This window comes from Bombina bombina, chromosome 9 (genome assembly GCF_027579735.1).
Source record: "Bombina bombina isolate aBomBom1 chromosome 9, aBomBom1.pri, whole genome shotgun sequence".
In the NCBI taxonomy this organism is placed as follows: domain Eukaryota; kingdom Metazoa; phylum Chordata; class Amphibia; order Anura; family Bombinatoridae; genus Bombina; species Bombina bombina.
The window spans coordinates 281,365,825-281,389,529 of NC_069507.1; the positions used below are offsets into that span (position 1 = coordinate 281,365,825).

Genomic DNA, 23,705 nt, shown 5'->3' on the forward strand with positions numbered 1-23,705 from the left:
TTACTAGGAATATTAACCCTTGATTCCATAAGATAAAAGGCGCCACACTGTGATGCTGTCTTCTGTGTTATGTATAAAAAATGAAACGATCTTACCAGTCAATGCCGCGGAACAGGAACACGGCCCTTCACGTGTGACAGGTAGAAGCATCGCTCCTGACATGGACTTGAGTGCAGAAAGCAGGCAGCGAAACTCGTCAACGCCGATTGATTGTGGAGCTGTGAATATGAGTCGGGATGGTTTCGCAGAAAGACTCTCCCTGCATCTCCAGACTATAACTTTCATCCAGGCTCTCACTGAGAGGCTGACAGGACTACTTAAAACTCCAGTCCCATTCTGAAGAGTATTACCCTCCATAAAAGACTACTCCCAATCTTCGGCACTTCTCTGCCATCCTTCTGTGATGAAAGGCAAAGAATGACTGGGGAATGAGGGGAGTGGGGGAGGTATTTAAGCCTTTGGCTGGGGTGTCTTTGCCTCCTCTTGGTGGTCAGGTTCTTTATTCCCAAAAGTAATGAATGAAACCGAGGACTCTCCTCCCCTTTAGATTGAAAACCCTGTATGTTTCACAGACTCTACCAACCTTGACAAATATTTAGCCACAAATAAAGTCGCTAAAAAAGAGCACTGAATTACTGACTCAAGGCATGTATACAAACAATATATAACAACTTTAGTTAAAAAGTGCCCAATCCATAGCTGAGAGTGTCTTATATAATACAAGTATATACTTACCGTGTAAGACACCCATCCACATATAGCAGACAGCCAAACCAGTAATGAAACATAACAGCAGAGGTAATGGTACAAGAGTATATTGATCAATAAAGGGAGGCAGCAGATAAATCCCTGCAACCGATTTAGAGAGAGCCTTATGAATAGATTTCCCATAGGCGAAAAAATTGTGTTGTCAGGCAATACTGCCTTCACATCCCTCAGACAAACACTGCACTAAGCGAGGAACTGGGCTTCAATATGCTTAGAAGCGCCTTTCACAGAAGGAATCAAGCAAATCATGCTTCACCTCCTAAGGAGGCAAAGTTTGTAAAACTGAGGTATGAGTGAGGTGGGAGGTGTATTTATAGGCATTTGAGTAGTAGGAATGTATATACCATACGTCACTAGCTCATGGACTCTTGCCACCTATATGGAAAAAGATTTTTCACTAGTGTACAGCTTATTCACTAACATTTGAGAGGGGAAAAGGGCTCAGAAGATCCACAAATAGGCCAGGGTGGGAAAATGATATTGCTGCTTTAGTAATAGATTGATAGGACCTGACTGACTCATATATGGCCTCAGATTTGATGATCACAAAACCTGGAATAAGTCCTCAAACACTGAGGTTGGACAGAATTTAAATATGTTGTTGGTGGAAGATCTGATAGAGCAGAAGGTATCTGTTATTGTCCCCGAAGTGACATGCTGCTCATATTACACACTCCAAGAGGAACACCAGCTGATGAAACAAGGAAAAGACTGGGGAACCAAATGCAAGTGATAAAAGCTGGAAACCACGGCTTCCAACAGTAAAGGCCACCTGGCTTCCCCATAAAAGTTCACTTAGTCCTTATTTCTTCTTCCGCTCTTGGGAACATCGAGGACAAAACCTAAGTAAGAGAGATGGTGTCAGATGAAAAGTGACATGAGCAGCGGTTACAAAGAGAAATAATTATGTAAGACAAGGTAAGTAGGTTACAGAAGAACATGAGAGAGAGATGAGATAAAAAGAACAGGACTTGGTTATGGGGAAAGAGCAAATGAGGAGAACACAAGTAAATGATAAAAGAAGGATCAGCTCAGAGATAGCAAGAAGCAGCTGGTCAGGAAGAGAGTCAACTATCAAGTCAGGGGTTTGGAGAGCTGGAATGAACACAAGACAAAGAACAGGTGGGAGGAAATAGACCACCTTAAACAGAGCATGAGAAGAGGAGAAATCACAAGTGAGGATAGGTGTGGAAAGGAGAATGGATTAATTAAGGGAAGTCAAACAACTGGGTAGAGTGAGGAAAAAAACAACAAAACGTAAAAAGCAAGAACACATGAACCTACACAAATGGTGTGACTGGTGTTTCCTTTCAGTTCAACATGACAGTTAAAAGAAAAAACTCAGTTTGCAAGGGACATAAGGGAATGACAGCAAGAAGTCACAATAACCTAAAAATTAGGTCAAGGAATGGGGCAGAGCAAGTGTAAATGAGGTAAGATAGACAAAAGCAAACTTGTGATAGCGTCATGCAGGACAAAGCTGTTCATGGGACTGATATGAGTTGTGTGGCTGGTGGTAGCACAAATCTTGGTAGGATAGAACAGAGGGACTGAAGGACAAAACAGGAGGAGGAGTGAGACATTGTGAGGGGTAGAAAACTATCTGCACTGATATAAGTGTAGACAAGGGAGAAGAGCTGTATATGGAGAAGAGCTTTATAAGGAGAAGACAGGAGGCTAATGATGGTAGAACCCAGGTTGTTGTGCTCACCATTTCCCACGAGGTTTTGTGGTAAGTCCAACACAAGCAAAGTGAAACCACTCAATCGAGCACTGTGGAGAGAGAAGAAAATGATGAGTTTCTGATGAGACTTACATTCACTGATACACCAATCCCTTCACACTACAACAGTGACATAATACTCAAGTACCACCACGGTTCTATGCTTCACGCCTTTTTTAAATTCACTAGAATCCTCACAGAAGTTTTCATTCTGCCCCCCGTCTTACACATACTCACTACTTTAGTTTAATAGTGCATATGAAAAAACAGTATTTGTACAGCTAATTCTCCACAGTAAGCCATCCATTTGGAATTAGGCAGAAAATAAAATGGTTCCACAGGAGACTCATTTGTCCCTTCAGTTTTACCATTTAACAGAACAGAACTGTGTGCTTTATTCTCAAGAGCCATCAAACGTCATACACGATATGGCCACTAGGCCAAGCGACTCAAGGTGAGAAGATTTAATGATACAGAACGTGAGACTATGTAATGAATCAGGTCCTAGAAGGAAGGAAGAGCCAACACTGAGCTTAAGAGGATATGAAACCATCTAATTTACTCTCTCTTCTCTTGGTATCTTGTTAAAACCAGGGACGTAAGCTCAGGAGCGTGCATGTGTCTGGATCACTATATGGCAGAAGTTCTGCAAGAGCACTAGATGGCAGCACTATTTCCTGCCATGTAGTGCTCCTGACATCTACCTAGGTATCTCTTCAACAAAGGATATCACAGGAACTAAGCACATTTGATTATAGAAGAATAGTAGAATCAGGGAGGTGTCAGGTGGGGGTGTAAACCCTACAATACAACAAATATTATCGTTAACAGTTAACTAATTAACCCCTTCACGGTTGGGAATTTCAGAAGTGTGGTGCGCTTCTGCAATTAGAGGTCTTCTAATTACCGTCTGCCATTTCCCAGAGAAGCTTTTGTAACAATTTGTCTTTAGCTTCAGTGAGAAGCACAAATGTATTTTTTTTATCATTTTAGATAAAGCTGTAGACAAAGACCTTTAAAATGATCAAAAATAAAAATATACGCATTTGGTCTTAACCAATAAACTATTGTTTTTGTGATCATGGTGGTCATTTTACAATGTGACTAAATATCTAGTGGAAACTGTCCTGCATTAAAAGCTCTTCATGCCAAAAAATAATATACATTAAGTTTTTATAAGTAAATAAAACACAAAGGCTTCATTTCTGTTTCAGCAAAGTGATAGCAAAAATGCTAAAAATTCTCTTGTACTTTGGGTAAGTTTTCTGAAATTCCTGGTAGCGAAGAGGTTAAAGGAACAGTGTACTGCAAAATAGTTTTTCCCTCAATGTGTTTCCAATAACTTGTTATACCAGCTGCAAAGTATAAAATGTTCGACAAATTGATTATTTAGGTTTATTATTGTAAATTAAATAGCTGTATTTAATTTTGTTACCACAAACCATTAAAATGGGTTGCAAGGAAATCAGATTTCCTAATTGTTTCATTTTCTGCACATACAAATGCTTCTTTATATTATCTCTGTCTATAAACCAATGTCCAACACTTAGGAGAGATAAGTAATAAAAGGTACATTTTCAATTCCTCTACCTCCCACTGCTAGTGTTATTTCTTCTGTGTTTATACAGCTTTTCTGCAGCCAATACGAGTATAGATATATCACAGGCAAAATCAGCTAATTCTGATTTAAACAAGCTATTTGCACACAAACAAATACACTCCAGCAAGTAAAATGGATTCAAATCTGTCCCCTGTCATATTAAACAAAGACACTACAGACCAGGAGCCCAGTCTCATCAATAGAGACACTACAGACCATGAGCCCAGTCTCATCAATAGACACTACAGACCAGGAGCCCAGTCTCATCAATACACACTACAGACCAGGAGCCCTGTATTATCAATAGACACTACAGGCCAGGAGCCCTGTCTTATCAATAGTGACTACAGACCATGAGCCCAGTCTCATCAATAGACACTACAGACCAGGAGCCCAGTCTCATCAATAGACACACTACAGACCAGGAGCCCAGTCTTATCAATAGACACACTACAGACCAGCAGCCCTGTCTTATCAATAGAGACACTACAGACCAGGAGCCCAGTCTTATCAATAGAGACACTACAGAGCAGGAGCCCAGTCTTATCAATAGAGACACTACAGAGCAGGAGCCCAGTCTTATCAATAGAGACACTACAGAGCAGGAGCCCAGTCTTATCAATAGAGACACTACAGAGCAGGAGCCCAGTCTTATCAATAGACACTACAGACCATGAGCCCTGTATTATCAATAGACACACTACAGACCAGGAGCCCAGTCTTATCAATAGACACTACAGACCATGAGCCCAGTCTTATCAATAGAGACTACAGACCATGAGCCCAGTCTTATCAATAGACACTACAGACCAGGAGCCCAGTCTTATCAATAGACACTACAGACCAGGAGCCCAGTCTTATCAATAGACACTACAGACCAGGAGCCCAGTCTTATCAATAGACACACTACAGACCAGGAGCCCAGTCTTATCAATAGACACTACAGACCAGGAGCCCAGTCTTATCAATAGAGACACTACAGACCAGGAGCCCTGTCTTATCAATAGAGACACTACAGACCAGGAGCCCTGTCTTATCAATAGAGACACTACAGACCAGGAGCCCTGTCTTATCAATAGAGACACTACAGACCAGGAGCCCTGTCTTATCAATAGAGACACTACAGACCAGGAGCCCTGTCTTATCAATAGAGACACTACAGACCAGAAGCCCAGTCTTATCAATAGACACTACAGACCAGGAGCCCAGTCTTATCAATAGACACTACAGACCAGGAGCCCAGTCTTATCAATAGACACTACAGGCCAGGAGCCCAGTCTCATCAATAGACACTACAGACCAGGAGCCCTGTCTTATCAATAGACACACTACGGACCAGGAGCCCAGTCTTATCAATAGAGACTACAGACCAGGAGCCCTGTCTTATCAATAGACACACTACAGACCAGGAGCCCTGTCTTATCAATAGACACTACAGACCAGGAGCCCAGTCTTATCAATAGACACTACAGACCAGGAGCCCTGTCTTATCAATAGAGACACTACAGACCAGGAGCCCAGTCTCATCAATAGACACTACAGGCCAGGAGCCCAGTCTCATCAATAGACACTACAGACCAGGAGCCCAGTCTTATCAATAGACACTACAGACCAGGAGCCCAGTCTTATCAATAGAGACACTACAGACCAGGAGCCCAGTCTTATCAATAGACACTACAGACCAGGAGCCCAGTCTTATCAATAGAGACACTACAGACCAGGAGCCCAGTCTTATCAATAGACACTACAGACCAGGAGCCCTGTCTTATCAATAGACACACTACAGACCAGGAGCCCAGTCTTATCAATAGACACTACAGACCAGGAGCCCTGTATTATCAATAGACACACTACAGACCAGGAGCCCTGTATTATCAATAGACACACTACAGACCATGAGCCCTGTATTATCAATAGACACTACAGACCAGGAGCCCTGTCTTATCAGTAGAGACACTACAGACCAGGAGCCCAGTCTTATCAATAGAGACACTACAGACCAGGAGCCCAGTCTTATCAATAGAGACACTACAGACCATGAGCCCAGTCTTATCAACAGACACTACAGACCATGAGCCCTGTATTATCAATAGACACACTACAGACTAGGAGCCCAGTTTCATCAATAGACACTACAGACCAGGAGCCCTATCTTATCAATAGACACACTACAGACCAGGAGCCCAGTCTTAACAATAGACACAATACGAACCATAGCCTATGGTTTAAAAACACAAAACCAGCTAATTCATATGCACAAATAAATCTGAAAATGCAATTTCTCATACATTTATACTCTGCAGCTGGTATAACAAGCCATTTCTCATACATTTATACTCTGCAGCTGGTACAACAAGCCATTGAACATACATTTATACTCTGCAGCAGGTATAACAAGCCATTTCTCATACATTTATACTCTGCAGCTGGTATAACAAGCCATTGAACATACAGGCCATCCTGACTAGGTATGCTATTACCCCGGAGGCATACCGACAGCGGTTCCGAGACCTGAAGAAGCTGGAGAAAGATACCCACACTGAGTGGGCGCATCGGTTAACCAGGGCCGCTAAAGGCTGGTTGCAGGCAGCCCAAGTCACCCAGTTGGAAGACCTTTTACAACTCCTGTTGATGGAGCAATTCTTCCAAGGGGTGTCCACTGAATTGCAAAACTGGCTGAGAGATCGAAAACCGTGCACGGTACATACCGCAGCGACCTTGACCGACGAATACCAAGACACTCGGAGAGCTCAACGAACACAGCAACGCTCCAGTATTGGGGTCACCCCAACCCCCACTGCAGCTCCCACACCTCTGCTACCCCATCCTGGAGGGGGAATCTACCCACCCCCTCCCCGATACCAGACTCGAACAGCTATCCGTTGCCATCTTTGTAACCAACAAGGGCACATTCAGAGAGACTGTCCCAGGAACAAGAACCGATCCACCTGGAACAACCAGAACAACTTGTCAAACAACCGGGCAGCTGTACACTGCTACCAGAACGAGCCCCGACTACAGACCCAACCCGCAGTCTTCCAGGGGGAACCCTTGGGCATCTTACACGAGGTAAACCCAGTACAGGCCGCTTCGGACAACCTACAAAGCCACCGCTAGGTGGTCTATATAGAGGGCCGACGTGTCCAAGGGCTGCGTGACTCTGGGGCCACCATAACCTTGCTCCGGCAACATTTAGTTTCCACCAATCAACTCACTGGAGACTGTGTAGCTGTCCGGGTGGCCGGGGGAGCCATTTACAAGATTCCCACGGCCAAAGTACACTTGGATTGGGGAGCAGGGTCGGGGAACGTAGAAGTGGGCCTTATGCAAAATTTGCCCACAGACATTATTTTGGGCAACGACTCAATGTTTGCACCCCGAACCTCCCCACAAGCAGCATTGCCCGTGGTTACCCGACAACAGGCCCGCACCAACGCACTGGCTGATCACTCTGAGGCTCAGGTAAGCAATCACCCCCCTAATGTCTCTTGGGCCCCTCCACTAGAGTTTGGTAGCGAAGTGGCCACTGACCCCTCATTGCAAGTATATAGGGATAAGGTAGACCAGAATCAGGCGGGGTTGGAAGGAGAGAGGTACGGTTGGGACAAGGGGTTACTGTACAGGTATGCAGAGAAGATAGTGGCTGGATCTATTCCCCTGTCCATTCAGCAGTTAATAGTGCCTCAGAGGTATAGACGAGAACTGCTACGGGTTGCCCACGATATTCCGCTGTCAGGCCACCTAGGAGTTAGTCGGACGAAGCACCGCCTAACTCAGAATTTCTTTTGGCCAGGGATCACCAAAGATATTAGGCAGTATTGCCAGACGTGTGACACCTGCCAACGAGTAGGGAAGAGAGGAGACCGATATAAGGCGAAGCTACACTCCCTCCCCATAAAAGAGGAGCCTTTTAGTCGAGTGGCAGTGGACCTTATTGGCCCCCTAGCCAAGCCTAGCCCCTCGGGGAAGAGGTATATACTCACGGTCGTGGATTATGCCACCTGATATCCCGAGGCAGTGGCTCTGGCTAATATTCATGCCGAGACCATGGTGGATGCCCTCATCAGAATCTTCTCCCGCATGGGATTTCCCCGGGAGATTATTTCGGACCGGGGCACCCAGTTTACAGCCGAGATTACCCACCAGTTATTACCCACCAGTTGTGGAGAGCATGTGGGGTGAAACCCATTGTAAATTCCGCTTATCACCCCCAGTCTAATGGGCTCTGTGAACGGTTTAATGGAACACTAAAACAGATGCTCCGCATGTTCATGAATACCCAGAAGAACTGGGAGCAGTTTCTACCCCATTTGCTTTTCGCCTACCGGGAGGTACCTCAGGAGTCCACGGGTTTCTCTCCCTTTGAATTATTATTCGGAAGGAGGGTACGGGGTCCCCTAGACTTAATCCAAGAGCATTGGGAGGGGGAAGTCACTAGTGACGGTACTCCTATCGTACCATGCGTGCTGGAGTTTAGGGAGCGCCTGGAGGCCCTGACTCGGACCGTCCGCTCCAACCTTCAGGCGGCTCAAACCCGTCAGCGCCGTTGGTATGATAGGGGCGCCAGGGACCGCAGTTTTCAGACTGGGCAGAAGGTGCTAATCTTAAAACCGGTCAAAAATGATAAACTGCAGGCCTCCTGGCAGGGCCCATACAAGGTAGTGGAACAAATCTGTGACACCACCTATGTGATCGGCCCATGTACTGGAGCAGGCGGTAGACGCATGCTCCATGTAAATATGTTGAAGCCGTACCATGAACGCGCAGAGGAGGTGAATGCTATTTGCGCCCCTGCCGCGGACGACGCAGACAGTTTACCTCTTCCCGACCTCCTAGGAATGAAGAACCGGAACAAAGGTCTGAGAGAGGTACAATTGGGTGAGCGGTTAAGTCCTCGGGAACGAGCTCAAATAGCAGAGCTACTGCAGGAAAACAGAATTTATGCTTACCTGATAAATTGCTTTCTCTTGTGATGTATCGAGTCCACGGATTCATCCTTTACTTGTGGGATATTCTCCTTCCCAACAGGAAGTGGCAAAGAGAGCACACAGCAGAGCTGTCCATATAGCTCCCCCTCTAGCTCCAACCCCCAGTCATTCGACCGAAGGTTAGGAAGAAAAAGGAGAAACCATAGGGTGCAGTGGTGACTGTAGTTTAAACAAAAAATCTACCCGACTTAATTGCCAGGGCGGGCCGTGGACTCGATACATCACAAGAGAAAGCAATTTATCAGGTAAGCATAAATTCTGTTTTCTCTTGTAAGATGTATCGAGTCCACGGATTCATCCTTTACTTGTGGGAATCCAATACCAAAGCTTTAGGACACGGATGAAGGGAGGGAACAAGACAGGTACCTTAAACGGAAGGCACCACTGCTTGTAAAACCTTTCTCCCAAAAATAGCCTCCAAAGAAGCAAAAGTATCGAATTTGGAAAATTTGGAAAAAGTATGCAGCGAAGACCAAGTCGCTCCCTTACAAATCTGTTCAACAGAAGCCTCATGTTTAAACGCCCATGTGGAAGCCACTGCTCTGGTAGAATGAGCAGTAATTGTTTCGGGAGGCTGCTGGCCAGCAGTCTCATAGGCTAAACGGATGATGCTTTTCAGCCAAAAGGAAAGAGAGGTAGCAGTCGCCTTCTGACCTCTCCTCTTACCAGAATAGATAACAAACAATGAAGATGTTTGTCTGAAATCCTTAGTTGCTTGCAAATAGAACTTTAAAGCACGAACCACATCAAGATTGTGTAACAAACGTTCCTTCTTCGAAGAAGGCTTAGGACACAGAGAAGGAACAACAATTTCCTGGTTAATATTCTTATTAGACACAACCTTAGGAAGAAAACCAGTTTTGGTACGCAAAACTACCTTATCTACATAGAAAACCAGGTAAGGTGAATCACACTGTAAAGCAGATAACTCTGAAACTCTTCGAGCAGAAGAGATAGCTACCAAAAACAAAACTTTCCAAGATAAAAGCTTAATATCTATGGAATGTAAAGGTTCAAACGGAACCCCTTGCAGAACTGAAAGAACTAAATTCAGATTCCATGGCGGAGCCACAGGTCTATAAACAGGCTTGATTCTGACTAAAGCCTGACTAAACACTTGGACGTCTGGTACCTCTGCCAGGCGTTTGTGTAAAAGAACAGACAAAGCAGATATCTGTCCTTTTAATGAACTAGCTGATAATCCTTTCTCCAATCCTTCTTGGAGAAAGGACAATATCTTGGGAATCCTAATCTTACTCCATGAGTAACCCTTGGATTCACACCAAAAAATATATTTTCGCCAAATCTTATGGTAGATTTTCCTGGTGACAGGCTTTCTGGCCTGAATCAGGGTATCAATAACCGACTCAGAGAAACCACGCTTTGATAGAATTAGGCGTTCAATCTCCAAGCAGTCAGACGCAGAGAAATTAGATTTGAATGTTTGAAAGGACCTTGTATTAGAAGGTCCTGCCTCATTGGTAGTGTCCATGGTGGAACAGATGACATGTCCACTAGGTCTGCATACCAGGTCCTGCGTGGCCACGCAGGCGCTATCAGAATCACCGAAGCCCTCTCCTGCTTGATTCTGGCAACCAGACGAGGGAGGAGAGGAAACGGTGGAAAAACATAGGCCAGTTTGAAGGACCAAGGCGCTGCTAGAGCATCTATCAGCACCGCCTGGGGATCCCGGGACCTGGACCCGTAAAGAGGAAGTTTGGTGTTCTGACGGGACGCTATTAGATCCAATTCTGGAGTGCCCCATAGCGGAGTCAGCTGGGCAAATACCTCCGGGTGGAGTTCCCACTCCCCCGGGTGAAAAGTCAGACGACTTAGAAAATCCGCCTCCCAGTTGTCTACTCCTGGGATGTGAATTGCTGAGAGATGGCAGGAGTGATCCTCTGCCCACCTGATTATTTTGGTTACCTCCATCATTGCTAGGGAACTCCTTGTTCCCCCTTGATGATTGACGTAAGCTACAGTCGTGATGTTGTCCGACTGAAATCTGATGAATTTGGCCGCAGCTAGCTGAGGCCATGCTTGAAGCGCGTTGAATATCGCCCTCAATTCTTGAATGTTTATCGGGAGAAGAGCTTCTTCCCGAGACCATAAGCCCTGAGCTTTCAGGGAGTCCCAGACTGCACCCCAGCCCAACAGACTGGCGTCGGTCGTTACGATGATCCACTCTGGTCTGCGGAAACACATTCCCTGAGACAGGTGATCCTGAGACAACCACCAGAGAAGAGAATCTCTGGTCCCCTGATCCAGCTGTATTTGTGGAGACAAATCTGCATAATCCCCATTCCACTGTTTGAGCATGCATAGTTGCAGTGGTCTGAGGTGTATCCGAGCAAAAGGGACTATATGTCCATTGCCGCTACCATTAGTCCGATTGTCTCCATGCACTGAGCTACAGATGGCCGAGGAATGGAATGAAGGGCTCGGCAAGTGGTTAAGAGTTTTAACTTTCTGACCTCCGTCAGAAATATTTTCATTTCTACCAAGTCTATCAGAGTTCCTAGGAAGGAAACTCTTGTGAGGGGGGAGAAAGAACTCTTTTTGACGTTCACCTTCCACCCGTGAGACCTCAGAAAGGCCAATACAATTTCTGTGTAAGACTTTGCTCTTTGGAAAGTCGACGCCTGAATTAAGATGTCGTCTAGATAAGGCGCCACTGCTATGCCCCGCGGTCTTAGAACCGCCAGGAGGGACCCTAGCACCTTTGTGAAAATTCTGGGAGCAGTGGCCAACCCGAAAGGAAGAGCCACAAACTGGTAATGCTTGTCCAGAAAGGCGAACCTGAGAAACCGGTGATGATCTTTGTGGATAGGAATGTGCAGATACGCATCCTTTAAATCCACGGTGGTCATATATTGACCCTCCTGGATCATTGGTAAGATTGTCCGAATGGTCTCCATCTTGAATGATGGGACTCTGAGGAATTTGTTTAGAATTTTGAGATCCAGGATTGGTCTGAAAGTTCCTTCTTTTTTGGGAACCACAAACAGGTTTGAGTAAAAACCCAGCCCTTGTTCCGCAATTGGAACAGGGTGGATCACTCCCATTGTATGTAGGTCTTCTACACAGCGTAAGAACGCCTCTTTCTTTGTCTGGTCTGTAGACAGACGAGAAATGTGGAACCTTCCCCTTGGAGGGGAGTCCTTGAATTCCCCTTGGAGGGGAGTCCTTGAATTCTAGAAGATATCCCTGGGATACAATCTCTAAGGCTCAGGGATTGTGTACATCTCTTGCCCAGGCCTGAGCGAAGAGAGAGAGTCTGCCCCCTACTAGATACGGTCCCGGATCGGGGGCTACCCCTTCATGCTGTCTTGGAGGCAGCTGCAGGCATCTTGGCCCGTTTACCCTTGTTCCAGCCCTGGTAAGGTTTCCAGGCTGCCCTGGGTTGTGAAGCGTTACCCTCTTGCTTTGTAGCAGGGGAGGATGAAGGGAGACCGCTCCTGAAATTCCGAAAAGAAAGAAAATTATTTTGTTTGTTCTTTATCTTAAAGGACTTGTCCTGAGGGAGAGCATGGCCTTTTCCCCCAGTGATTTCTGAAATAATCTCTTTCAATTCAGTCCCGAAGAGGGTCTTTCCTTTGAAAGGGATGTTCAAGAGTTTAGATTTTGACATCGGCCGACAGGACTTTAGCCATGGCGAAACCTGAATTCTTTGCCGCTAACTTAGCTAGTTGGAAAGCGGCATCTGTGATAAAAGAATTAGCCAGCTTAAGAGCCTTATTTCTGTCCATAATGTCCTCATATGAGGTCTCCGTCTGGAGCGCATCTTCCAGCGCCTCGAACCAGAAAGCAGCTGCAGTAGTTACAGGAACAATGCACGCAATAGGTTGGAGAAGAAAACCTTGTTGAACAAAAATTTTCTTAAGTAAACCCTCTAATTTTTTATCCATAGGGTCTTTAAAAGCACAACTGTCTTCGATTGGTATAGTTGTGCGTTTAGCAAGTGAAGAAACAGCCCCCTCCACCTTAGGGACCGTCTGCCACGAGTCCTGCATGGGGTCAGATATGGGGAACATTTTCTTAAAAACAGGAGGGGGAACGAAGGGAATACCTGGTCTATCCAACTCCCTAGTAACGATATCCGCAATCCTCTTAGGGACCGGGAACACATCAGTGTAAACAGGAACTTCTAGGTACTTGTCCATTTAACACAATTTCTCTGGAACCACCATAGGGTCACAGTCATCCAGAGTAACTAATACCTCCCTGAGCAATAAGCGGAAGTGTTCTAGTTTAAATTTAAAAGCCAACGTATCTGAATCTGTCTGAGGAGAAACCTTTCCTGAATCTGAAATTTCTCCCTCAGACAGCCCATCCCTCACCCCAACTTCAGAGCGTTGAGAGGGTATATCGGATACGGCTACTAAAGCGTCAGAATGCTCACTATCTGTTCTTAAAACAGAGCTATCACGCTTTGCAGGTAACACGGGCAGTTTAGATAAGAACACTGAGAGGGTATTATTCATAACTGCCGCTAAGTCTTGCAAGGTAAAAGAGTTAGACGCACTAGAGGTGCTAGGCGTGGCTTGAGCGGGCGTAACTGGTTGTGACACTTGGGAAAAATCATCTTGGGCCACATTTTTAAGTGCAACAATATGTTCTTTAAAGTGTATAGACATATCAGTACAAGTGGGACACATTTTGAGAGGGGGTTCCACCATGGCTTCTAAACACAATGAACAAGGATTTTCCTTGGTGTTAGACATGTTTAACAGACTAGTAGTAAAACAAGCAGGCTTGGAAATCACTTTAATCAAGTAAAAACACACTTTGAAAAAACGTTACTGTGCCTTTAAGAGATAAAAAAAAGGCACACAATTTTGCAAAACAGTGAAAAAAAGCAGTAAACTTTTCGAAATTTTTACAGTATGTACCTAAAGCCTTAGTAAGATTGCACCACTAGCAATAAAAACGATTAACCCCTTAATGCCCAAACCGGATCGACAGTAAGTCAAAACACCGGTTACAAAACGTTCAGCACCTTGCCACAGCTCTGCTGTGGCCCTACCTGCCCTTAGGAACCAGATTTGTGGGGAAAAAGCTTCTTATAGGCCCTCAAACTGCAGCAGGACCCTCCATATGAAACAGCCTGAACTTCTAGTCAAATAACAGAATTTATGCTTACCTGATAAATTACTTTCTCCAACGGTGTGTCCGGTCCACGGCGTCATCCTTACTGGTGGGAATATCTCTTCCCCAACAGGAAATGGCAAAGAGTCCCAGCAAAGCTGGCCATATAGTCCCTCCTAGGCTCCGCCCACCCCAGTCATTCGACCGACGGACAGGAGGAAAAATATAGGAGAAACCATATGGTACCGTGGTGACTGTAGTTAGAGAAAATGATTCATCAGACCTGATTAAAAAAAACCAGGGCGGGCCGTGGACCGGACACACCGTTGGAGAAAGTAATTTATCAGGTAAGCATAAATTCTGTTTTCTCCAACATTGGTGTGTCCGGTCCACGGCGTCATCCTTACTTGTGGGAACCAATACCAAAGCTTTAGGACACGGATGAAGGGAGGGAGCAAATCAGGTTACCTAAACGGAAGGCACCACGGCTTGCAAAACCTTTCTCCCCAAAAATAGCCTCCAAAGAAGCAAAAGTATCAAATTTGTAAAATTTGGCAAAAGTGTGCAGTGAAGACCAAGTCGCTGCCTTACATATCTGGTCAACAGAAGCCTCGTTCTTGAAGGCCCATGTGGAAGCCACAGCCCTAGTGGAGTGAGCTGTGATTCTTTCAGGAGGCTGCCGTCCGGCAGTCTCATAAGCCAATCGGATGATGCTTTTAAGCCAAAAGGAAAGAGAGGTAAAAGTCGCTTTTTGACCTCTCCTTTTACCAGAATAGACAACAAACAAAGAAGATGTTTGTCTGAAATCTTTTGTAGCCTCTAAATAGAATTTTAGAGCACGGACTACGTCCAAATTGTGTAACAAACGTTCCTTCTTTGAAACTGGATTCGGACATAAAGAAGGTACAACTATCTCCTGGTTAATATTTTTGTTAGAAACAACCTTTGGAAGAAAACCAGGCTTAGTACGCAAAACCACCTTATCTGCATGGAACACCAGATAGGGCGGAGAACACTGCAGAGCAGATAACTCTGAAACTCTTCTAGCAGAAGAAATAGCAACCAAAAACAAAACCTTCCAAGATAGTAACTTAATATCTATGGAATGCAAAGGTTCAAACGGAACCCCTTGAAGAACTGAAAGAACTAGATTTAGACTCCAGGGAGGAGTCAGAGGTCTGTAAACAGGCTTGATCCTAACCAGAGCCTGAACAAATGCTTGAACATCTGGCACAGCTGCCAGTCTTTTGTGTAGTAAGACAGATAAGGCAGAGATCTGTCCCTTTAGAGAACTTGCAGATAATCCTTTCTCCAAACCTTCTTGTAGAAAGGAGAGAATCTTAGGAATTTTTATCTTATTCCATGGGAATCCTTTGGATTCACACCAACAGATATATCTTTTCCATATTTTATGGTAAATCTTTCTAGTTACCGGTTTTCTGGCTTGAACCAGAATATCTATCACAGAATCTGAAAACCCACGCTTTGATAGAATCAAGCGTTCAATCTCCAAGCCGTCAGCTGGAGGGAGACCAGATTTGGATGTTTGAATGGACCCTGAACAAGAAGGTCCTGTCTCAAAGGTAGCTTCCATGGTGGAACCGATGACATATTCACCAGGTCTGCATACCAAGTCCTGCGTGGCCACGCAGGAGCTAACAAGATCACCGAGGCCCTCTCCTGTTTGATCCTGGCTACCAGCCTGGGAATGAGAGGAAACGGTGGGAACACATAAGCTAGGCTGAAAGTCCAAGGTGCTACTAGTGCATCCACTAGAGTCGCCTTGGGATCCCTGGATCTGGACCCGTAGCAAGGAACCTTGAAGTTCTGACGAGACGCCATCAGATCCATGTCTGGAATGCCCCATAATTGAGTTAGTTGGGCAAAGATCTCCGGGTGGAGTTCCCACTCCCCCGGATGGAATGTCTGACGACTCAGATAATCCGCTTCCCAGTTTTCCACACCTGGGATGTGGATCGCAGATAGGTGGCAGGAGTGATCCTCCGCCCATTGAATTATTTTGGTCACTTCTTTCATCGCCAGGGAACTCCTTGTTCCCCCCTGATGATTGATATACGCAACGGTCGTCATGTTGTCTGATTGGAATCTTATGAATCTGGCCTTTGCTAGCTGAGGCCAAGCCCTGAGAGCATTGAAGATCGCTCTTAGTTCCAGAATGTTTATCGGGAGAAGAGACTCTTCCCGAGACCATAGTCCCTGAGCTTTCAGGGATTCCCAGACCGCGCCCCAGCCCACTAGACTGGCGTCGGTCGTGACAATGACCCACTCTGGTCTGCGGAAGCTCATTCCCTGGGATAGATGGTCCAGGGTCAGCCACCAACGGAGTGAATCTCTGGTCTTCTGATCTACCTGAATCATTGGAGACAAGTCTGTATAATCCCCATTCCACTGTTTGAGCATGCACAGTTGTAATGGTCTTAGATGAATTTGTGCAAAAGGAACTATGTCCATTGCTGCAACCATCAACCCTACTACTTCCATGCACTGCGCTATGGAAGGACGTGGAACAGAATGAAGAACTTGACAAGTGCTTAGAATCTTTGACTTTCTGACCTCTGTCAGAAAAATCCTCATTTCTAAGGAATCTATTATTGTTCCCAAGAAGGGAACTCTTGTTGACGGAGACAGAGAACTTTTTTGTATGTTCACCTTCCATCCGTGTGATCTGAGAAAGGCCAGAACGATGTCTGTATGAGCCTTTGCTGTTGACAGGGACGACGCTTGTATTAGAATGTCGTCCAAGTATGGTACTACTGCAATGCCCCTCGGTCTTAGAACCGCTAGAAGGGACCCTAGTACCTTTGTGAAAATCCTTGGAGCAGTGGCTAACCCGAATGGGAGGGCCACAAACTGGTAATGTTTGTCCAGAAAGGCGAACCTTAGGAACTGATGATGTTCTTTGTGGATAGGAATATGTAGGTACGCATCCTTTAGATCCACAGTAGTCATAAATTGACCTTCCTGGATAGTGGGTAGAATCGTTCGAATGGTTTCCATCTTGAACGATGGTACCCTGAGAAATTTGTTTAGGATCTTCAAATCCAAAATTGGTCTGAAAGTTCCCTCTTTTTTGGGAACTACGAACAGATTTGAATAAAATCCCATTCCTTGTTCCTTTATTGGAACTGGGTGTATCACTCCCATCTTTAACAGGTCTTCTACACAATGTAAGAACGACTGTCTCCTTATTTGGTTTAAGGATAAGTGAGACATGTGGAACCTTCCCCTTGGGGGTAGTTCCCTGAATTCCAGAAGATAACCCTGAGAAACTAGGGATCCTGAACATCTCTTGCCCAAGCCTGAGCAAAGAGAGAGAGTCTGCCCCCTACTAGATCCGGTCTCGGATCGGGGGCTACTCCTTCATGCTGTTTTGTTAGCAGCAGCAGGCTTCTTGGCCTGCTTACCCTTGTTCCAGCCTTGCATAGGCTTCCAGGCTGGTTTGGGCTGTGAGGCATTACCCTCTTGCTTAGAGGATGCAGAATTAGAGGCCGGTCCGTTCCTGAAATTGCGAAAGGAACGAAAATTAGACTTATTCTTGGCCTTGAAAGGCCTATCTTGTGGAAGGGCGTGGCCCTTTCCCCCAGTGATGTCTGAGATAATCTCTTTCAATTCTGGTCCAAATAGAGTTTTACCTTTGAAAGGGATGTTAAGCAATTTTGTCTTGGATGATACATCCGCTGACCAAGACTTTAGCCAAAGCGCTCTGCGCGCTACAATTGCAAACCCTGAATTTTTCGCCGCTAATCTAGCTAATTGCAAAGCGGCATCTAAAATAAAAGAGTTAGCCAACTTAAGTGCATGAACTCTGTCCATAACCTCCTCATATGGAGTCTCTGTACTGAGCGACTTTTCTAGTTCCTCGAACCAGAACCACGCTGCTGTAGTGACAGGAACAATGCACGAAATGGGTTGTAGAAGGTAACCTTGCTGTACAAAAATCTTTTTAAGCAAACCTTCCAATTTTTTATCCATAGGATCTTTGAAAGCACAACTATCCTCGATAGGAATAGTAGTGCGCTTGTTTAGAGTAGAAACTGCCCCCTCGACCTTAGGGACTGTCTGCCATAAGTCCTTTCTGGGGTCGACCATAGGAAATAATTTCTTAAATATAGGGGGGGGAACAAAAGGTATGCCGGGCTTCTCCCACTCCTTATTCACTATGTCCGCCACCCGCTTGGGTATAGGAAAAGCGTCGGGGTGCACCGGAACCTCTAGAAACTTGTCCATCTTGCATAATTTCTCTGGAATGACCAAGTTGTCACAATCATCCAGAGTAGATAACACCTCCTTAAGCAGTGCGCGGAGATGCTCTAATTTAAATTTAAATGTCACAACATCAGGTTCAGCTTGTTGAGAAATTTCCCCTGAATCTGAAATTTCCCCTGACAAAACCTCCCTCATGGCCACTTCAGATTGGTGTGAGGGAATGACAGAACAATTATCATCAGCGCCCTCCTGCTCTTCAGTGTTTAAAACAGAGCAATCGCGCTTTCTCTGATATGCAGGCATTTTGGATAAAATATTTGCTATGGAGTTATCCATTACAGCCGTCAATTGTTGCATGGTAATAAGCATTGGCGCGCTAGATGTACTAGGGGCCTCCTGCGTGGGCAAAACTGGTGTAGACACAGTAGGAGATGATGTAGTATCATGTCTACTCCCCTCATCTGAGGAATCATCTTGGGCAATTTCATTATCTGTGGCAGTACTGTCCTTACTTTGTTTGGACGCTATGGCACAATTATCACACAATTTTAAATGAGGAGACACATTGGCTTTCATACATATAGAACATAACTTATCTGAAGGCACAGACATGTTAAACAGGCTTAAACTTGTCAATAAAGCACAAAAAACGTTTTAAAACAAAACCGTTACTGTCTCTTTAAATTTTAAACAGAAACACTTTATTACTGAATATGTGAAAAAGTATGAAGGAATTGTTCAAAAATTACCAAAATTTCACCACAGTGTCTTAAAGCATTAAGAGTATTGCACACCAATTTTCAGAGCTTTAACCCTTAAAATAACGGAACCGGAGCCGTTTACAAATTTAACCCCTATACAGTCCCAGATACAGCCTTTGCTGAGACCTAACCAAGCCCAGAGGGGAATACGATACCAAATGACGCCTTCTAGAAACTTTTCCAGCTACTTTCAGATCCTCACACATGCATCTGCATGTCTTGCTCTCAAAAACAACTGCGCAGTAATGGCGCGAAAATGAGGCTCAGCCTACAACTGGGAAGGCCCTCCCTGACTGGAAAAGGTGTCTAACATAGTGCCTGACGTTAAAAAACGTTCCCCAAGTTTATAAATGTGAATTATCAGCATAAACATGTATAAAATGTCCAAATAAAGCAATCGATTTAGCCCATAACAGTGTCTACCAGTTTTATAGCCCATATTAAGCCCTTTATTCTGTTTGAGACTAAGAAAATGGCTTACCGGTCCCCATGAGGGGAAATGACAGCCTTCCAGCATTACACAGTCTTGTTAGAAATATGGCTAGTCATACCTTAAGCAGAAAAGTCTGCTAACTGTTTCCCCCAACTGAAGTTACTTCATCTCAACAGTCCTGTGTGGAAACAGCAATCGATTTTAGTTACTGTCTGCAAAAATCATCTTCCTCTCACAAACAGAAATCTTCATCCTTTTCTGTTTCAGAGTAAATAGTACATACCAGTACTATTTTAAAATAACAAACACTTGATAGAAGAATAAAAAACTACATTTAAACACCAAAAACTCTTAACCATCTCCGTGGAGATGTTGCCTGTGCAACGGCAAAGAGAATGACTGGGGTGGGCGGAGCCTAGGAGGGACTATATGGCCAGCTTTGCTGGGACTCTTTGCCATTTCCTGTTGGGGAAGAGATATTCCCACAAGTAAGGATGACGCCGTGGACCGGACACACCAATGTTGGAGAAATAACTGTGCATCTGAGGCGCGAAATTAGGCCCCTCCCACCTCACTCCGGTGCTTGTGAGGCCTAAAGAAACACTCCCAAGTGTTTTAATAATAGCCATGTGGGTAACAACCCCTGAAAGAAACCCAAAGGAACCTTCAAAGTGTCTCAAAAAACGATATTTTCAATAAAAAAACGTTTGCCATAAAATAGTGTCAACCAGCATAGACTAGCCCTGTTATGTAAGCTTGAAATTCCATACTTAGTCTCTGAATACAGCTTACCCTTCCCTCATGGGGATATTATCAGTCCTTTCTAGCATTATCACAGTCTTGTCTAGAAATAAATGACTGAACATACCTTATTGCAGCCTAACCTGCAAACCGTTCCCCCCAACTGAAGTTTTCTTGCACTCCTCAGTCCTTTGTGAGAACAGCAGTGGATTTTAGTTAGAACATGCTAAAATCCTCTTCCTCCCTGCAGAAATCTTCATCTCCTTTCTGCCAGAGAGTAAATAGTACACACCGGTACCATTTAAAATAACAAACTCTTGCTTGTAGAAAATAAAAACTACAATTCTAACACCACATTCACTTTACCCTTCCGATTGCTTAGAGCCAGCAAAGAGAATGACTGGGGGGTGGAGCTAGAGGGGGAGCTATATGGACAGCTCTGCTGTGTGCTCTCTTTGCCACTTCCTGTTGGGAAGGAGAATATCCCACAAGTAAAGGATGAATCCGTGGACTCAATACATCTTACAAGAGAAAAGAGACACGTTCTCCAACGTGCCTGGATATACTCAACTGGCCACCCATAGGGTAGAAACCCCAGGTCACCTCCCAATGCGTCAACCTCCTTACCGCATACCAGAATCGGTGAGAGAACATATGCGGAAGGAGATTGACGAGATGCTACAGTTAGGAGTGATTGAGCACTCGTACAGCCCCTGGGCCTCGCCGGTAGTTCTAGTGCCGAAGCGGGACGGCACGACCCGCTTCTGCGTAGACTACCGGAAACTTAATGATAAAACCGTCTCTGACGCCTACCCTATGCCCCGGATAGATGAGCTCCTAGATAAAATGGCTCGAGGCCAGTACCTCACCACCATAGATCTGTGTAAGGGGTACTGGCAGATCCCACTAGCCGAGGATGCCATCCCCAAATCAGCGTTCGTCACCCCGTTTGGCCTGTACCAATTCAAGGTCATGCTATTCAGGATGAAGAACGCTCCAGCTACTTTCCAGCGAATGGTAGATCGGCTACTGGATGGGTCCCAAGAGTACGCATGCGCCTATTTAGACGACATAGCTATATTTAGCAGCTCCTGGGACGAGCATTTGAACCATATAGGGGCGATCCTAGATTGCATTAGGGAGGCAGGATTAACCCTTAAGCCTAGCAAATGTCATATAGGGATGGCGGAGGTCCAGTACCTAGGGCACCGAGTAGGTAGCGGGCAGCAGAAGCCCGAACCGGCCACGGTAGAGGCCATAGCCAAGTGGCCCACTCCCCGTACCAAGACCCAAGTGCTAGCCTTTCTAGGTACCGCAGGCTATTATAGGAAGTTCATACCTAATTATAGTACCCTAGCCAAACCCCTCACCGACCTCACCCGTAAAAACCTTCCTAAGATTGTTACCTGGAGCCCAGAGTGTGAACAAGCATTCCAAGAACTGAAAAACACTCTCGTAAATGCCCCTATCCTTGCTGCCCCGGATCCAACTAAACGCTTTCTCGTCCATACAGACTCTTCTATGTTTGGATTGGGAGCCGTGCTGAGCCAAGTCGGGGCTGATGGCAGCGAGCATCCTGTGGCCTACCTAAGCAGAAAACTGTTACCCCGAGAAGTTAGCTACGCCGCCATCGAAAAGGAATGCCTGGCCGTGGTGTGGGCCCTCAAGAAACTTCAGCCATATCTATATGGATAACAATTTTCCCTGCTCACAGATCACAACCCGTTGGTGTGGCTGAACAGGGTATCCGGAGACAATGCCCGGCTGTTGCGCTGGAGTTTGGCGCTGCAGCCGTTTGACTTAATAATCCATTACCGACCTGGGAAGCAAAACGGCAACACCGACGGGTTGTCCAGACAAACTGAACTTGAACCTTGATCTGTGAACACTCCTACGGACCTCCCCAAGCCAATCCGTTGGGATCAGACTGGGTATGCCGGTTTGGTTCTGGGGGAGCATTGTGGCAAACCTCGCCACTTATGAACTATGCAGGAATTGTTATTTAGGCTAATGGTTAAAATGTATGTTAAACTGTATGTTACTGTTTAAACTCCCTGCTGTTTCAGTTGGGAAACCCCTTGTAGGGGAGACTGTTTTTAAAAAGTGTTTGTTTGTTTTTTCTGTTGAAGATTTAGTTGTTGTTGACTCCCAAGCTATGTGTCGTCTAGTTCTTGGTGGAAAGGGGTTATTATTACAATTACCAAGAGTAGTTATTTGCTTGTCTCTGCTTACCAAAAAGATATTACAGATCCTACTGCCTCTCCGCTACAATTACCAAGAGTAGTTACTTGCTTGTCTCTGCTTACCAAAAAGATATTACAGATCCTACTGCCTCTCCGCTACAATTACCAAGAGTAGTTACTTGCTTGTCTCTGCCTACCCAAAATATATTACAGATCCTACTGCCTCTCTGTTACAATTTATACTCTGCAGCTGGTATAACAAGTCATTGAACATACATTTATACTCTGCAGCTGGTATAACAAGTCATTGAACATACATTTATACTCTGCAGCTGGTATCACAAGTCATGTCTCATACATTTATACTCTGCAGCTGGTATAACAAGTCATTTCTCATACACTTGTACTCTGCAGCTGGTATAACAAGTCATTTCTCATACATTTATACTCTGCAGCTGGTATAACAAGTCATTTAACATACATTTATACTCTGCAGCTGGTATAACAAGTCATTGAACATACATTTATACTCTGCAGCTGGTATAACAAGTCATTGAACATACATTTATACTCTGCAGCTGGTATCACAAGTCATTTATCATACATTTATACTCTGCAGCTGGTATAACAAGCCATTTATCATACATTTATACTCTGCAGCTGATATAACAAGTCATTTAACATACATTTATACTCTGCAGCTGGTATAACAAGTCATTGAACAAAAAATGTATACTCTGCAGCTGGTATAACAAGTCATTGAACATACATTTATACTCTGCAGCTGGTATAACAAGTCATTGAACATACATTTATACTCTGCAGATGGTATAACAAGCCATTGAACATACATTTATACTCTGCAGCTGGTATAACAAGCCATTGAACATACATTTATACTCTGCAGCTGGTATAACAAGTCATTGAACGTACATTTATACTCTGCAGCTGGTATAACAAGTGATTTCTCATACATTTATACTCTGCAGCTGGTAAAACAAGTCATTGAACATACATTTATACTCTGCAGCTGGTATAACAAGTCATTGAACAAAAAATGTATACTCTGCAGCTGGTATAACAAGTCATTGAACATACATTTATACTCTGCAGCTGGTATAACAAGTCATTGAACATACATTTATACTCTGGAGCTGGTATAACAAGTCATTGAACATACATTTATACTCTGC

General features: G+C 44.8%; 1 protein-coding gene across 1 annotated transcript in view; it reads right to left on the reverse strand.

Moving 5' to 3' along the window:
- Positions 1 to 1,434: 1,434 nt before the first annotated feature.
- ING4 (inhibitor of growth family member 4) overlaps positions 1,435 to 23,705 on the reverse strand; it is an 86,854-nt gene continuing 64,583 nt past the window's right edge. Inside the window, exons 7-8 of the mRNA XM_053693065.1 lie at positions 2,480 to 2,541; positions 1,435 to 1,610 (exon numbers count right to left, since the gene is read on the reverse strand). Of these exons, the coding sequence (XP_053549040.1) occupies positions 1,571 to 1,610; positions 2,480 to 2,541 (102 nt within the window). The 3' untranslated portion in view covers positions 1,435 to 1,570. The remainder of the gene's footprint in view (positions 1,611 to 2,479; positions 2,542 to 23,705) is intronic.